The sequence below is a fragment of the Rhyacophila brunnea genome, unplaced genomic scaffold (genome assembly GCF_057557595.1).
Source record: "Rhyacophila brunnea isolate RB1 unplaced genomic scaffold, BYU_Rbru_1.0 scaffold_16, whole genome shotgun sequence".
Classification (NCBI taxonomy): Eukaryota; Metazoa; Arthropoda; class Insecta; order Trichoptera; family Rhyacophilidae; genus Rhyacophila; species Rhyacophila brunnea.
This window is the reverse complement of record NW_028232816.1, coordinates 24,502,852-24,521,082: the sequence shown is the minus strand read 5'-3', so window position 1 is coordinate 24,521,082 and position 18,231 is coordinate 24,502,852. Positions and strand designations below refer to the sequence as shown.

General features: G+C 34.3%; 1 protein-coding gene across 1 annotated transcript in view; it reads right to left on the bottom strand.

The window, feature by feature from the left end:
* Nucleotides 1–559: 559 nt before the first annotated feature.
* nompA (no mechanoreceptor potential A) overlaps nt 560–18,231 on the bottom strand; it is a 36,733-nt gene continuing 19,061 nt past the window's right edge. The window contains exons 8-21 of the mRNA XM_085943974.1: nt 16,705–16,794; nt 14,790–15,935; nt 13,822–13,960; nt 12,274–12,452; nt 11,237–11,489; nt 10,102–10,265; nt 9,419–9,597; nt 8,515–8,654; nt 5,325–5,561; nt 3,760–3,910; nt 2,926–3,150; nt 2,229–2,392; nt 1,516–1,650; nt 560–740 (exon numbers count right to left, since the gene is read on the bottom strand). Of these exons, the coding sequence (XP_085800100.1) occupies nt 560–740; nt 1,516–1,650; nt 2,229–2,392; nt 2,926–3,150; nt 3,760–3,910; nt 5,325–5,561; nt 8,515–8,654; nt 9,419–9,597; nt 10,102–10,265; nt 11,237–11,489; nt 12,274–12,452; nt 13,822–13,960; nt 14,790–15,935; nt 16,705–16,794 (3,383 nt within the window). The remainder of the gene's footprint in view (nt 741–1,515; nt 1,651–2,228; nt 2,393–2,925; nt 3,151–3,759; nt 3,911–5,324; nt 5,562–8,514; nt 8,655–9,418; nt 9,598–10,101; nt 10,266–11,236; nt 11,490–12,273; nt 12,453–13,821; nt 13,961–14,789; nt 15,936–16,704; nt 16,795–18,231) is intronic.

The window sequence follows — 18,231 nt, the reverse complement described above, 5'->3', positions numbered from 1 at the left end:
CAGTATTTACATAAATATTTTTTTTGTCGAATTTTTTCAAATTTTTTTTTTACTCCAGTTAGCGAATAAAATAATGCTTGCGCAGTGAAAAAAGAAACTTATATTACTCACGTAATACATTTTATTGAACTGGTCATTTCAGTATTGATATATAAAAATGATGCAAACAAGAAACAAAATATAATATTTATATTATAATATTATGATACCTGCGCTATTATAATATTATAATGACACAAAATAACATCATCAGCTATAAATAATTGCGTAGTGATTGGGCAAAACATGATAACTCCAAGAAAATTTATATATATTACATGATATTTTTCCTTTCAATGGATACGAAAATCGGTTGACTAAAACATTATTAAATAAATGAAATTATTACAAGAATTTAAGGTGTGTTGAAATTGGATTTAAAAAAAAATATTTAAGAAAATCATTGACAAAAAGTTATCACGTATTGCCCGAATGCCACGCAATTAATAGAGATGAGTTGAAGGTAAGGCCTGCAGACTACTCCAAAAAGAGGCAGTGACTATTCCGTTGATTGGTGGGATTAAGCGCCTTCGTGCCTGCGGTGGGGCCTGGCATCCAGGGAGCGAAGGGATCTGGGCCGCTCGAACAGGGAGGGATCGGTGTAAATGGGTTCGCTTGGATCGTCAAATGGGCCGGCACTCGATCTGGGCGTAATAACCTCCGGCATTCCTCGGCTGAAGTCACAGGCTCGAGAAAGATTTCTACAACAATTATTTTTTTTAATACGTTATGGTTATGTTAAATAACATCGGTAGGTATTTATTGTGCCCTGATAACAAGCCATTTCGATGAAGTCGTCAGATTTGTCCGAATATTTCAATGTCCCTACTTTATTATTATGAAATTTGTTACAATACTGTCTTCAAATATATTGAGTTAGCGAAACACCAAAATTGTTCAATTAGGTACTTTTAATTTATTTAAAATTTTAGCTATGAAATAACACAGTTATGAATTTTATTTCGATCGGATTAAGTATGTATTTTTAATGCCCACAATGGCCGCGCGGCTTAAGCGTCGGCCTATAACGTCGTGGGTCCCAAGTACGAATCCTGGGTCTGGCAAGTAGACATATTGTTTTTCAATTTGTGGCTTACATCCAATTCTCGTAAAAACAAAACCTGTCAACATAAAACCTCCACTCTGTGGAGTCCCATAATAATATGATCTCATTAGGATCGGACATAGTAAAATAATGATATAAATAATATATTATCGGTCAATATTTAAGACATAAAATTTTCGCCATACACTGATTGGGAAACACTGGGTTAAAATATGTAAGTGTAATTTATCACATATGTACAATATTATATCTACAAGAATTATTGTAAGACAATCAATTGAATATTTCAGACTTTGATATTTGATATGAAATTAGGAAGACTTGTTTTTATCAGAACACACGTACACACCTACTAAATGTTTACACGTTTGTGATTTTATAATGTTAAGTATAAGTGTTTATGATCTTACCCGGTAGCGAAAGACTTATGGAGTCCGGCACCAAAGATGGATATTCTGGAGTTTTGCTGACGTTGTGGTGGAAAGTTGGACGGCGTTGACTGTCTATCCGCAGCAACGTTTTTCTTCATCACTCCCCAGTATCGTCTGTCAAATAAATATTAACAAGATAAAGAAATATATATAATTGAATAAAACGACAGCTGATGAGTATTGGAATGAGGACAATGTAAGTCAGCAGTAAATTATTAATGGTTGCAGATGGTGACACTAAAGAGTATAAATAAACATAAATTGTTCACATAATATTATTTCCGACCATGTTCGATCCTAATAGGATCATATGGGCCTCCACAGAGTAGAGGTTTGTATTAACAGATTTTGTTTTTTTACGAGAAATGGATGTCAGCCACTTGCTTAACCTATTAGGTCCATACCCTGACTCACACACAAATTGAAAAACAATATGTGTACTTGCCAGACATCGAATGTTCAACAAAATACTCATAACGTCATAACTCTATACTTCGATGAGTTGGTCGGTTCAATTTAATTGTTTTGTGACTAGATCAATAATTTATTATAAGAATGTTATAGAATGGATAGAGTTAAATCTATCGTAAAAAGGAATATAATCATTTGGCGGAATAATAAACGAGAGTTGCAAAATAAATGGTTGTTTGAATAACCTACCTTCAGAGAGGGAGGTAGGTTTTTGGATTTACCTGTACGCAAACATGAACACTAGGATGACGGTGAAGAGAAGGCAAACAAGCAGGACCACTGCAGTCAAAAGTCCGTGGTATTCTCCAGCTGTAAGACAGACAGTCGCTGGTGCTGGAGCTACATGCCTGGCTCCCAACATCAACTCGTCGCGTGATTCGAAGACCTTTATCAAACAGCAAAACGTTTATTTAAGAAATAAATTACATTAAAATTCAGTATAATAGTCTGTAGTTAGATACAGACATAGGTAAGTAACTAAACTTGATTGGAAATTGAAAGGATTTTTACGTTCCTTTATTTATAGTTGAGGAAAATAAATATTATTACGTAGGTACTTGTTATTTGTAGTCAATTCAATTATTGTTATTTTTCAATATACATGTAACTTGTAATTGATTATCTTCGATTAAGATTGTTCAATAGTATTATATAAATACAATATACATAAAACAATTTAAATTTCGTTTGTCTACTACCGATGTGTCTAATAAAATAATTTAGTTAACTTAACACCCCAGTAATTGACACAAATTCTAGTAAATGTTTACTTTAAATTTGAAATTAATTTAACACCCAAACAAGGATGTTACGAAAATACAATGATAATAATTAGTCTTTGGTATTGGCTAATAATAACAGTTCGGTTTCTTTATTATGTAACTCAAATTAATTTAAATTTTGGCGGCAATACAATACCTCTATCATTTCCCTGACATGCTCCGGGTATTCCGGGGGCCCTTCCGGTCTCGCCTCACCCTCCTCGTCTTCATAGTTGTCTATAACCCCTGCGGTGCCATTTATCACGGTGACGTCAGAACCATTGTGATTCATCTCCTGTTCAATGATGGTGCCATTCACGTCGCGGCGACGTCTTTTGCCGAAGGAAGGCTCCGACCTTCCAGCACCGCTCGAACAATAGGCCTAAAATGCGAAGAGGATTGTTATGATATTAGTGTCCTGAAGGATAATATGAGGTATGCAACTATTTATAAAGTAACCAACGACATGACATGATTAAAATACATAATATTATAAAGTTATGGTTGCGATTGGCTTGTGTGTCTGATGATTATCTTAGGAATCGAGAGCATCCGTTGTTTGTTCTCCCAAGGTGCAGAACTAAATTGATAATACCAATTGGGAGGGTAAACACCTATGGGCGGCAGCTTATATGAAAGTATGGTAAAGCAGGCAAGTATGGTGAAAAAGTATGGTGAGGCAGGCTGGTAATCAATTTGCGGCAAAATTGTCACGTTAACATTATATTATATGGGTACGTTATAATGACCAAAGTAAATCCTCCGTGATGCCCTGTTTTTTTTTATCGCGTCGCTATTTCTCATAAGTTGTCGGCTATTGTTGGCGTGAGGATGAGTATAGGTGGGCATAGTCAAAATTTGAATATATTCTGATGATTAATATTATATTGTATGAAATATAGACAAACATTGCACCATATTATATTAATTCTCGCTTGACTACGACAGCTGGGAAGTTGCAATTATTATTTAATATTTAATTAATAATTACCGGTTGACATCCATCTCTGCAAGTTCTCACGGTCGCCTCAAAGACCAAGAAGTTGGATTCTGGAATCTTGAAGGCGTTAAACCTTGCCTCGAGACTGTCGCCACTTCTTCCGCGGTCCAGTTCTGGGAATACGTAACTGTCCACAGGGCAGCTAGAAATAAAGAATAAGGTTTTTGTCAACGGATATTAAATAAAAACGAATACTACCAAGTCTAATGATTAAATTAGATTTTCCATTACAGATTTAGTGTGAGATTTAATACACATTATTTTATAGCTGACAGCTGTAGATGTATACAGGGCTAGATTTCCGCTTGAAGCGGCTTTGGGCTATATAGGTATACACGGGGCCCCTAAAAGCATCTTATTAAATCGTAATTAAAATAGATATTTTTCAAATTAATACTTTTTGCTTGTACTCACAAATTTTATTATTTCACGAAAATATTCGGAAAAGTAAACGTTATCAAGTTTAGCAAGTTAATAATAGTGTTTCGAAATTATTTTTTATTTCGTGACAATGAGCCAACCGTGATCTATCGAATTTAGAATTTATTTGTACATATTATACCTTCTGAGATTAAATCGATTTGAATGTTTCGAACTATATGTAGGTATATAGAATTGGAAACCCGTCTTCCAATTCATTGATTTTCCAAATCATTTTAGGGTTCCAGGGCCTTTGCTACTGTGGATCCCTGGTCTGTAACCCTTTTTGTCATATAAAAACAATGATGTAAAGACAAAGCATATTTGTAATACCTACCAGTATTACAGTGTCTATTTTTAACCACATTCATGTTATAATATATGCATTTGCTTACAAAATGGTAGAATCAAGGCCTGAACAAAAACGCTGCATAAGTGCGAGTGAGAAAGTATTCGGTACCCTTATAATCTCTGCGACACGCGCTAGAGTAAGATAAAAGGTTTACAGATCTGGGAGATGGTTTGCTATGATGTAGCCGGCAAATCTTAGCTTATTGCATAACTAAGCGTCGATAACCGTGTTGCTAAAATTACTATTTTTTATGTTAAACATAAAGTCAGTGGTAAATATTTTTAGTTAATTAAGTAGAAAAGATGGTTCTGTGTGTTGTATTAAAATATGGTAGCCGTACTGATAATTAAGAAGATGGTATTACATTTCATAGTTAAGTTGATACATGTTCGTGATAATTTATTTGTATATTATTATATATTTTAATATCAGTGACCTAGTGTTTCTTTAAAATAACTTAAATTATGGATATCTTTACCTAATGGTTGCATTTTGACCGCTTATTAATACTATATAACGTAAAAAAACTAAAAAAATATATTTTAATTCTGAGCGTCTAGTGCGAGTACTGGCGAAATTGTCTATGGTCTCGAACATTTGTAGACGAATGCGTTCGCTCGCCCATAAACCAAACGCACGGCACGCGGCTTCATTTAGAAATGCAACGGGTGGCGTCTAGATGTATCTATAGTCTTTGAGTAGATTTATATGAGCAGACCCAGGTGTATATGGGCAGATATGTCCATTAATAAGTCAGTGAAAAATATGAATTAAACTGTCTTACCCGTATCGATCAATCAACTGCACAGATCTTCCAGAATACGGATCTCTCGCGATAACATTGGTGGCGAATATGTCAGTCAGGTAATTATATCCATCCTGGGCTTCAAGCTTGAATGTAAGCGGGTCTCCAACCGCGATGGTTGTGGTGGGTCTTCCTTGGTAGAGTATCATCAGGCGGACCTTGGAACTGAGGGAGTTCTCAGCGGGCAGGTATTCGATGGGGATCGGGCTTCCGGACCTGTCAACAACATCATTCCACCCCCAACTGGATTCAGATTTGGCGATGCCTCAAAATACCATCTGGCTTCGTTCACTTCAAATAACGCCGTATAGATATATGATTAACAAATTTAAATGATTATATTTATGTAAACCCAATCTGACTGTCTGGTTATTGTATTGTCTATTTATCTACAATATTTTTAGAGATGATTTTGAAAAAAAAATGACCCAAAACTCTTTCTTTGTTACCGTGACTGCCAAGTTCGATTCACAAGTATTCCAAAGCCTGTATTCTACTTCACTGCAGCTACTACTATTGTCATTGGATCAGTGTTGTAGTGTTAATAAGAAGAGACTCTTCACGTGGTTTAAGCGTCAATGACATTGAGCTACTTTACGAGCTGCTTGTTGGCGAATTTACAATCTGCCTGTAAAGTCGCCCAGTGTCATCATCGAACATGCTAACAAGCAGATTGTAAACAATCTACCGAGGAAAGTTGAAAGCCGGTCAACTTTACACGCTACACGCCGGCGTGTGGGCCTACTGCGTCTGCGCAGTAGAGCGTAGTAGCGACCTCCCGGTAAAAATACGAACTACGTTCTGTCAAAATAGTCGCTAGCTTATTGGCTTCTCAGCGAATGGAAAGTTTTGTGTGTCATCATCACAATCGCAGTAGCTGAATTGCCCGCTTTTAAATTCGCCACAAACAGCTTGTAAAGTAGCTCATTGTAATTGACGCTTTAGACATCTGTTTTGAATGTCGCCAGCAAGTGCGACATTCCTCATCATACTTGTACGGATTTCGTGGCCATGGCCAACTATACCTCGTTGTGGGCCTGTCGAACCCCCCCCCAATGTGTGCGCTCCTGGTTGAAAGTGATCGATTTCGGTAAGTATAATGTTCTCACGGTATATTTTATTCTCAGACCCCTAAGATAAGATGAAATGTATTTTACAATCCAGACTGTGTAAAGATATGGCTTTATAATTTATTTATTTTTTTAATTTTAATAACCGGCATTATTTGAAGTGGTTCGTTAGTATCTATTAGTTTGATACTCATGCACCAAAGTAATACAATACATATATATGTTTTTAAACCAAAAAATACATCTACGTCATTCTAAAAATAAAATTGGTAAATTATAGTCATTTTCTAAGTTATATACGCAGTTAGTAAGTAATTACTTACATTAAAATACGATTAATACAAATTTACTTGCATACATTCTAATTAATTAGTAATCTATGTATATTATATAGCGATATAATAATATAGGTATTTAAAATTAATGACTTTCGTCTTAAAAATAAAATATTAATTTATATGATTTTAAACGTGCAAGAAATACATAAATATGTAACCTACATGATAAGTATAAAAAATAATCTAAAATGTGATTTTGGCATTCCAAATTCCATCACGTTTTTTAATATTGGATAATAAATTAAATGATGAATTAACCATTCAAAATATGATATAAAGAGTCATGAGTCATGCTTGATAAAAAAAATGAAATAATTATTTAGCTTGCACATGCAAAATTCTCATGCTAGCGACACATCAACAGGCAATTAATGACCTAGATCCACAGTATGAAATATTATAAGTACATTATTATAATAGGTGGAAATGAATATTTAAAAGATAAAATAAATATATATTTTTCTAAATATGATGGACCACACCAGGAGATCATGAATGAATAAAAACAAGATTAATTTGACATTGAAGACTTTAAAGAAATCTATCGCCTTGTATATTATTATTATAATATTTTTAAAAGTAACTGACAGCCGTGACTTTAGACCCTTAAAAATTCTGTATTAACATCTTAAGTTGGTAAAATTTAAATCTATCGTTTAAGATAGTTGAATATTATAGATAAAAAATATAAGTATAGAATTATAATAAACCAGTATTAAATATTGATCTGAAAAGTGGTTTTCTACGTTATTCGAAGTTTAGACAATAGAGAATTTTCTCTCTATTTTTACAACTTGTGATTTTAATTTTGCTATACATACAATCAGACATCTAGAGAATATAATCAATTAAAAACTAAATTTAAATATATATGAAAATGAAATTAGTTACTTCAATGATTATGTATATTATATTATATAAACACGCATGATTGAGAAAAACTGAGAAGTTGATACGTCTTGATATTATTATGTTTTTTTTTTAAATTGATAAAAATAAACTGCCCTCGTAAAATAAATCATCTTAAACCATATAAAGTGATTAGGAAATAATATATGGCTTAACATAATTATTATACATTGCTAACAGCTCTATTCTGCCCTTCTAAGGAAAAAGGCAGTAACTCGCAAAATTTGTGGAATTGAGTTATGAATGCCATCCGTTAGGTAATTTTGAAAGCTATATATTCTGTTCACTTTAAAATCAGTATTATCACTAAAATATTGTTAAAATCCTTAGTGAAAAAATTGACATCTTCTAAAATAATACATTTTTTAGCAAAAAGGCAGTAATTGCACCTATTCATTGCAGTTACTTCTTGTTTATTATTAATTTGTTTGTATTTTAACATCCTACTAATAAAAATTACCATCGTTTTTTATTAATTCACAGTACTAAAGTTTGAGAAAAAGCACATTATGTCACTTATCTCGAAAGTGTGTGAGAGTCAGTTACTGCCTTCTTCCTAAGAAGGGCAGTATTGTACTAAATATGTTTTTTTTGTATATATTTTATGATCGGGAACACAAATTTCCTAAACTTTACTCGATTTTGACAAAAATCTGGATTAAGGCAATTCATTTAACGAAGACAGCATATTGATATCAATATAACTTGCATTAACTAAAATATCACAATAGATCGGTACCTTCACATGCTAAATTTAAACAAAACGATTCATTCAGTTAATCTGTTACTTGCGACATAAAACAAATCGCATTACGCAATCACATTCAAAAGTTTGAGAATGATTTTCCTTACCCGGCCCCGATGTAGTTTGACGTGACCACCGCTTCTCCGGGACCTCGGAACAGGCAGGTCAGATTAAATCGTTTATCTTTGCCTGTTTGCACGTTGTCACTGAACTGCACCACGACTATGTTGGTCATGGTGTCACCATACTGAAAATATTCACCATGAAAAGTAGACAATACAGAATTCATTATTAATAATGATGATTTGAAACTAAAAACGAGAAAGCGATATTAATTGTAATTTTGACTTTTATTTAGTATGCCTAATTTACATCAAGACACAAGTTCGTGTATAAATTATACATATGTTTGAACACATAATAATTGTTTTTAACGAACGCATATCCACACTTGCAAAATATATATCTATCAAATTAAAAGTTGTCTGGACAGTCTAAAACATACAATTTTGCGATCTTTAATCAAAACAACATTCAACGAAACCACGCGTCCGATGAAACACTAAAAATTGTCTCCCAAGCTTGCATTTTCGTCAATATTGGTCTATCAAGATACATCTGTTTGTGAACAAATTATACAAATGTCTGTAAACATGTGCTCCAACACAAACGTCTTTGCGCAATCATTTGTTTAAAACGAACGAACGTCATGTAAACATTGCCACCGAATTAAATAAAATTTGAACAATCCAGATACAATCTACACCGTAAAAATTTGCGTAGTTTACTCAAAACAACATTCCACGAAACTTACGAGTCGCTACTTCCGGTGGAACACTAAAACATCAACTAAAAGGATGCATGTACCTCAATTCAAATAAAAGCAATCAATAAATTAATAATGAGAATAGTATTCATTATTGTCTGAAATGATGGAACGTCAAAAATATTTTTTTAAATTGGTGCTTGGTCAATTTTTTAATAAACAAATAATTTAGGATTTTCACTGACCCTTTGTGTGCCACATTCTGGATATCCCTGGGCTCCGCTAATTCTCAACACGTTGATTGTACCTCCATTTCCTCTGAAGAAACAGCGATCATAGAAGCCATAAGTATAGATACGTCCTATAAAGCCTTCAGGTGTACGAAGGGTGAACTCCATGCCATCTTCATTGCAGACTTGGCTTACTATTATTTAGAAAAAAACCGTTAAAGTATATAGGTACTACATTATTTCAATTTTTTTTTTTTAACATATGTGGACATTACAAATTATAAGTTTAAGACGTTTACAACATGATATTTAGAAACAAAGATATATAAATATAACAGTATTACATTAAAAAAAGAGATAGATGAGTAGATAAATTAGATAGGTAGAAGGAAGTACACCGGATGAGTTAAGCAGACCCTATTTTAAGAATTTATAAAACAATGTCCACCTAAACTCATTCTCACGTAGGTGGAATATATCAACAACCGAAGCAATTTCGTAGAACATAGTTATCGCCCTCCCAATTGGCATTACCAGTGGCAGGTTGGTTCTGCACATTGGGAGAATAAACAATTAACTTAAATTATAAACATTTAACAATGAGAACTGAAGTTGGCGTTTCAAGATGCTCATAGTTATTTCTAAAATGGTTAATATTACAGGATTCATAGTGACGTATGTAAATAACGTTCGCTTACCATCAAGGCAATCGTCTCCATTTCTTCCAGCAGAGCGTTCGTAGAAGTCATAGTTTCCGGTGGTGTCGAAATGTGAAGAATCTGCAGGGTCCATGTCGCGGGAATCCCTGTCGCTCAGTTCGCAGTTGTCTCTATCGTTGTCTCCGTATGCTACGGCGTTATCACTGCGGGAGACAAGAATGTTCATCATCAGACAAAAAAAATATTAAAAGCTTGACATCTAGGAGTAGCCTTGTTGGCCTGGCAGAGATCTCCGCCGTTGTCTTTTCTTGAAGACTATCTTCCAACTACGAATGTAGAGTTAGACCATAACATCTGCGATTACATTCATATTGCAAAACGTGGGTCCCCGAAATATTCAAAATAATAACGAATTATAATTAATGATATTATGTTAAGGGCGGACGTGCTCAGCGTGGGTCAAAATGGAGCTTTTTTCTATTTTCAAAGCATGATCCTGGACATACATTAAACGTTGTAGATAATCTATTTATATAATTTTGAAGCCTTATTATCTTTTATATTTATTTTAAATATTTGATGACTTCATAAAGTATTTTTATTACATAAAATAGTATTCTTTTAAACCTCTTGCTCTAATGTTTTAGAATATAGTCATATTTCAGTACATAAATGTGCAGTGGTGTTAAGATTTTTTACATTTATTAATTTTTAAACGCATTTATAAAACCATCAGTATAATTTATGTCGACATTATTATAGTGAAATATTTACGATAAAAAAATATATTGATAATCTCTGTGATCATAAATTTGACAAGAATTAGGCATTTTATTATTCAAAAATGGGCAGAGAGAGATACCGAATGAACATCGTTTTCGCGAGAATAGAAATTGAAGAAGAATTATTTGTTTAGTAATTAACACAATAATTATTAAGTCATGCAACTAAAAACTTGAAAAGAAAATAAATTCAGACATCATTTAAATATCGTATTTATGAGTAATTTTGAATTGCTTGCAGTGTCAAATAATGCTAGATTTAATGCCGGATACATATTGTTACATTAAAATGCTTGATCTTTCAAAAAATACTTTAATTAGCTCAGTTTCACCAAAACGTCACTTGATTATCAAATCCATTATAATCATTTGAAAGAAAGAGTTATGCTTACCGGTAATTGAAAGATCTGCAAATAAAGTCTCTGGCTTCTGCGCACTCCCTTTGGCAATGAGTCAAAGATTGCGCAGTTGTGAATCTTCTGATGTACTGTCTGCGCATACGCTGTCTTGATCCGACCTGTTTGTAGGTGTCTGCATCGTCACATCTTGCGCCATGAGGTCGCGGACCAGGCCCGTCTGGAATGCCTCCGTATCCACCAACCGGAGCAAGTCCCCCAGCGCTGTTGTCGTAGCCGCTGGGGATTCCTAGATAATATCACGAAAAAAATAATTAACATCGCAAAGATTGCAACGAATATTAAAATAATTACAAGATAAAAAGAACTTTTTATATATAGCGTTTTTAAATTTTCTGTTGAATCATATAAACTTGACTTGACTAGCTTAAACGATAAAAAAAAATTGGGTACTGTTCGGTTAAAGCGGATACAGCGGAAAACGCATTTTGAAAATAGCCGATAAACTGGATTATTTGTTAGGTTAACCTAACCAAACCTAAACTAACCCAAACTAACAAATAATCCAGTTTATCGGCTATTTTCAAAATGCGTTTTCCGCTGTATCCGCTTTAACCGAACAGTACCAAAAATTGTATCTGATAGAAATAATACTGAACTCATATTGATTTTCATAGTAACGCACGTATATATTAATAATTTAGTTGCTAGGACCCCAGACCCCTAGCAACCAATAATAGTGGATTAGATTACGGATTTCTTCCGAAATAACTTTTCATACAAAACAGAATTAGCTGAAAATGAATTCAATTCTACTTAAAGATGGCTAAAAGTTTTAAAAGAATGCATTGGCATCGTGTTCTGATATATTTTAAAAGTTTCAAATGTCTAGCTAGTCGGGAAGTTAGTTATAAATCGATTGCAAGATTTGTACCGGATAAACAACCAACGGATTAATAAGAATACGACCTAATAAAAACGTTGTAAAAATATGTAACTCAACATACTTTGTTGTTTAAATTTCCATTCAAAAAAATGCTCGATCGAAGTAAAAAATACTGTAACTGATTTACCTGGTGGTCTATATCCCGGTTCGTATCCTCCGTAAGTTCCTCTGTATCCGTTTCCACCACCGCCACCACCGTAGGGCCTTCGAGATCCCCCAGTCGATCCATAGGTTGGCCTGCTGGGGTACCTATCCCCACCGCCGCCCCCTCCATAGCGATCTCCTCCATAGCGATCCCCTCCATTGCTAACATAATAATGGTACCTTTGAAAAAGACATAAGTTTGAGCATATTAGTGCTACTTTGGCATACGCAGTGGATACTCATATTCTGTTGGGAATAATAGCTTATGGATGTTATACAAGTCTAGATCTGGTCATATTGTAGGGCACTAATCCCGATACAAAAAAAAAACTAAGTAAGTATCTGTCAATAAGTAAATATTTTTTTTAAATTAAATTATTTTAGAAAGCCTCCACCTCCACTAACGCGATATCTTACGCCTACCAAAAAGATAATGTGGGGTAAGGCATCAACCCTACTACAAAACACTATATGTTTTACGGTTTTTATTTTTGAAGAATAATTGATATTAGCATTTAAAATATGGAAAGGTTTCAAAATAATCAACGAATTAGAGTAGTATCTACAATTGTACATTGGACTGAAAGCTCATTCCGTTAAATTTATTTTATTTTATGCCAATTATTTTGTTAAAACCAGGGAACTAATGAGAACTGAAATTGTGTGGAGAAGTAGGCAACCAATCTCGAGTGCGGAAGAATACGGGATAAACTTAAACACGTGTCTAAAAAGCTGTCAAAAGTCTGTAAACTGGTTAAGAGAAATTTATGTCACTCATTTTCATCAACGAATATTTACTCAATGCAAAATAATTGGCTTGATATTCATGATTTGAAACGCCTAAAATTCAGTATTATATGTAAGAATCTCACGATTTCCAGGAAGCCGATAAAATCAAAATATATTTTTATAATAGAAAATAGCAGAAAAATTAATACGATAATATTTATAAAAATTCAATATTAGGGTCTAGGACGATTTGGCACCGGACAACTGGACGCCACGGAATTCGAAAATAAATAGACGTTAGGTACTTAAAAAAAAATATTCAATATTATTATTTATATTTAAATGATTATAATTATGATTTAATAGTTGGTGAGAATGTAAATATGCAGACGTAAACAATGATTTAATCGTGCATGTTTAAGTTCCACCGAAAAAAGTGTTTTTTATTTTATATAAAGCCTTAGGCATGGTAATTCTTAATCCGCGATAAAGAATACATTATGTTAAGAGTAACATGAATTCAAACTACTAAGTAGTAGACAGAAACTGATTAAAATACCTCGTCTACACGTGTCTACGACAGTGCGGCGTCCAATTGTCCGGAGGCCAGTCGTCCCATTCCCGTCATATACATGCACGCGATTATTGCAATGCAGGAAGAATTCATTTTTCAACCAGTTGTAATAGAATATTATAGCATTAGCACACATCATTTACAAAGCCTTCTTAATTATTCAGATGCAGTTCACACCAGGAAGCCAATGAGAGAACGGATAATTTATTATGTAACGTTGAATCTTACCCGCCACCTCCGTAGAGCGTCCTGTCACCATTTCTGTCCCCGTAGCGGTCTCGGTCTCTGTCCCTGTCGTAGACGCTGCCTCCTCCGTATCTGTCCCCGCCGTAGCGATCTGTACCCCAGCTACTACCGCCTGATTGACCTAACGGGCAAATATTAATAAATTAATAATATTATAATTTGCCATACACTTTTGTATTAATATTGATTTGCCTAATACGAACATTACAAATCAATTAACTATCGCCTGAGGAAACTTGTATTTTGTATTTTAAAAACGGAAATAAAAAGATTGTTTTAGATGTTTAACGACTATAAATAAATTTGTTATTCGATTTAAAAAAAATAATAATTTCGTGTTGTCATAACTACGCGGGCAATATTGCCATCAACATTAAATTTGTATCAATATTTCCATCTAGGGTTACCAAACGACTATATTAAATATATATATATATATAAACCTCCGTATTTTAAAATTTAGATTGTTTTTAGGGTGTATTGACAGCAGTTTTATATACTTTGAGGCAAAGGTGAGGATTTATAGCTACCGCTATTTAACATTAGTTTGAATTTTAATATCAAGCAGTACTAATTCACCTTTAAATAATTTTTGTTTTACACTAAAAACTTAACCTAATATTAACGTTTTTAGGTGTCCTCTGTTCTATTTCCCAGGCTGCAGTAACCCTACTTTAATCAATATGACATGTGGATAAAATTTCATCAAAAATATTTTTGTTTGTATAAACTCCGTGTATCGATCTGTAAATACGTAATATTAATCGATCAATATAATATGTATGTATTGGCTACGTAATTCGGGCATCTCATTATCACAAAACGATTTAATGACTTGAAAGTGTGCCAACGAATCTTAGAATATACAGTCACTAAGTTGATGTGGAAGTAATTATATATATTATTAGAAATAAAACATACATTGCAGATTAAATTAGGTGATAACGTACCTGGTAATCTATCATATGGATACCGCCCAACACCTCCGCTTCCAATTTGGCTCCTATCGCCATTGGGGTATCTCTCCCATGGGCCTGGGTATCTATCTCCGCGGACGGGGTATCTGTCATTTGGATATCTTTCCCTGTCCATTGCCGGAGGGTACCTGTCAATTGGGTATCTATCCCTGTCTATCGGATATCTGTCTCTATCACTAGGGTACCTGTCTCTATCTGATGGGTATCTGTCTCTATCAATTGGGAATCTGTCTCTGTCATTGGGAAACCTGTCTCTGTCGATAGGGTATCGATCTCTGTCGCTAGGAAATCTATCTCTATCAATCGGATACCTCTCCCTATCGCCGGGATATCTTTCTCTGTCAAGACCAGCAGGAGGGTACCGCATTATTGGATATTTGCCTCTGTCTGGACCTATTGGGTACCTATCGATTTCATTCGGGAAGTTGTCGGGATATTCATCAGGTCTTCCGATCGGATAGCGATCTCCTCCTCGTATCGGATATCGGTCTATTGGCCTCACTGGGCCAATGGGATATCTATCTCCACCAGGAGGATATCTGCCACCACCTGGTGGATATCTGTCTGCGGGGAATCTATCATTTCCACTTGGGTATCTATCTCCTGGTGGGAATCTATCTCCCGGTGGGTATCTGTCGCCGGGTGGGAATCTATCTCCAGGTGGGTATCTATCGCCAGGCGGGAACCTATCCCCAGGTAAAGGTCTATCTCCTGGAGGATATCTGTCACCTGGAGGTGGAGGGTATCGATCTCCTGCTGGATATCTGTCACCACCGGGAGGATATCTATCACCTGGAGGATATCTATCGGAAGGATATCTGTCACCCGGCGGATATCTATCTCCTCCGGGAGGATATCTGTCACCGGGTCCTGGTAATCTATCCCCTCCAGGAGGATATCTATCACCGGGTCCTGGTAATCTGTCTCCTCCTGAAGGGTATCTATCGCTGGGGTACCTATCACCTCCTGAAGGATAGCGGTTGCCTCCAGATGGGTACCTGTCATCATCTGGATATTTGTCGTTCGGGTACCTATCCCTGTCGTTCGGATATCTATCATCGTCGTCAGGATATCTATCGTTTCCTCCAGGATACCTGTCTGCCCATCCTCCGTTTCCACCTTGTAATGTACGAAAAGTGCAATTAGAAATTATTGGAAAGTCTCTTGTCCAATTATTTGCAAAGAAATTTATGTGACGCATTAACATAATAATTATTAGTAGTTATGTTATAAAATTGTGCTGTCTAGTTGGTAAATGGGTAGATAGTGTTGAGGGAGATAGCGTACTGTTGTTAATAATTTGTTTCTAATATGCACTAAATTAAATAATATGTTAGTTAAAATTAAATATATTATGTAGTTGAGCAAATATGTCAGTAAGTACCTAACTAATTAAAAACTGAGTGAAATTATTATTATGCACCTTTACTAATATATTATTACGAATTTTTGATGTCATACTTATTTATTTTTGATTGAGAATATAATATTGTGAGCATTTTTAATTATTAGTTTACATAACTTGGCAACTCTCCAGTTTTATTAGGTAATTATGTACGAGTATATTATGATAGTGATCCGTGATCCAACTTTTTATTAAAAATATATTATTGTTATGTCTATAAAATATATTTTTTTTTTGCATAATAAATGGCTTTACCATAACAATTAAAATTGCAATGATTTTGAAGATAAAAAAAACATTTAAAAAAACACAATAGATTTACAGGCATTTCTAGAAAAAAAATCACTCGCTTGCCAGTATATTTGCTGTATAAAAATATACCTACGTAAAGAATTGAATCAATATTTTGAAATACAATTAAATATGATAATATGCCATCTGATGGAGATGAGTGGAAAAAATAGACAGTTGGCAATCTCGAACCTGGTCGGTTGTAGTCTGGTCCTGAATTTCCATCAGGCCTTCCACCATTGCTGCCAGGCTGGTCTCCATCCCCTCCCATCAACATATGATCTAGAATGGTATGATATGAAAGATGATGTGCCTCTAGAAGCGCGTGAGCATTATTATTGTTTCATAGCAGACAGTTTCATATTAGTTACAGTCGAATGCAATTCGTTAGGTGAAGGGGTAAATGTATGATTTCGTAACGGTATGTCATCAATCATTCGTCACCAATTACTCAAATTCATCGAAACTAGATTTGAATGATTGTTAGTTAGGTATCATTTTCTCAGTTTATTAGGTCCAAGCTGTTGATCCAATGACATATTGAATTCCAGACGTTTGTTCAAACCCACCAAAAAGCAAACATTATGTTTTCAAACAAATGTTCAAAATCACATAAATTTAATATAGTATATTTTATATGAAAGACCTACGTTAAGTATAGCAGGAATTCCATGATAGGTAGTATGTTGCACTTTGTTTTTCACATGACTTATTTGAACACAGTGACGTCCCTAGATAAAATGCCGCCCCTAGGCAGCGCCAGAATGCCGCCTCATTTTTAATACAGTATTTTTATCATCCTTTCATGACTCCAATATCTAAGAAGAGTGTTGTATGACATTACTAACAAAATATCTGACTAATTATTTGCAAATCTGCACGTGTCGTTTCTGTTCACAAAGGACGTCGAAGGGCAACGGCAGTAAACTAGATATCATGAATCTGACAAAACCAGTAAGCTCAATTTTTTAATAGAAAGATATTTTCGTTATTACTAAGTTTAGGTGGCTATTTCTATATATTCCAAACGATTCTCCTCGATTTGTCGCCCTTCGAGTAACTGTCGCCCCCAAGCGACACTCAATCTGCCTACCCCCACGGAACGTCACTGTTTGACTTTGTTAGATGATACATTAGGTATACCGCGATGTCTTATTTATAGATTTTTTTAATATTTTTCGTAGCAAAGTTTAAGTAAACTAATTAATTGTTAATTATAATTGTCATTAGAATCTGAATGTAACGGATTTGCCATGACGCCTATATGACGATACATAATAATATTATGTCCATTCTATATTTAGTAGCATGCCAATTTTTCGCGCGTCGTGTGGATATAGTTTTCAAATATGGGGTAGTTTAATAATACTGAAGATGTAGTTGATTTTACAAAGAAGTAGATGTACAATTTTATCCAGAAAAGGCTTGACTTGATTCATCCAGTAATTGGTACAGATTTGAGTAAAAATAACTCAAATATTATTAGTACGGTCGAAAATCCTAACAAATGTAACTTTATTAGATAGGTACCTAACACTCTAATATTTTTTTCGGTAAATTATTAATTAATCTATTCACATTAGATACATTCAGCTGACTTTAAACTATCCGAATGTATATCTAAATTAATTAATTATTAATGCATGATTACGTCTCATTCTTACGTTTATTTTCATTCATACATGAAACAATAATGAAATGTTAGCACAAAGCTTCATC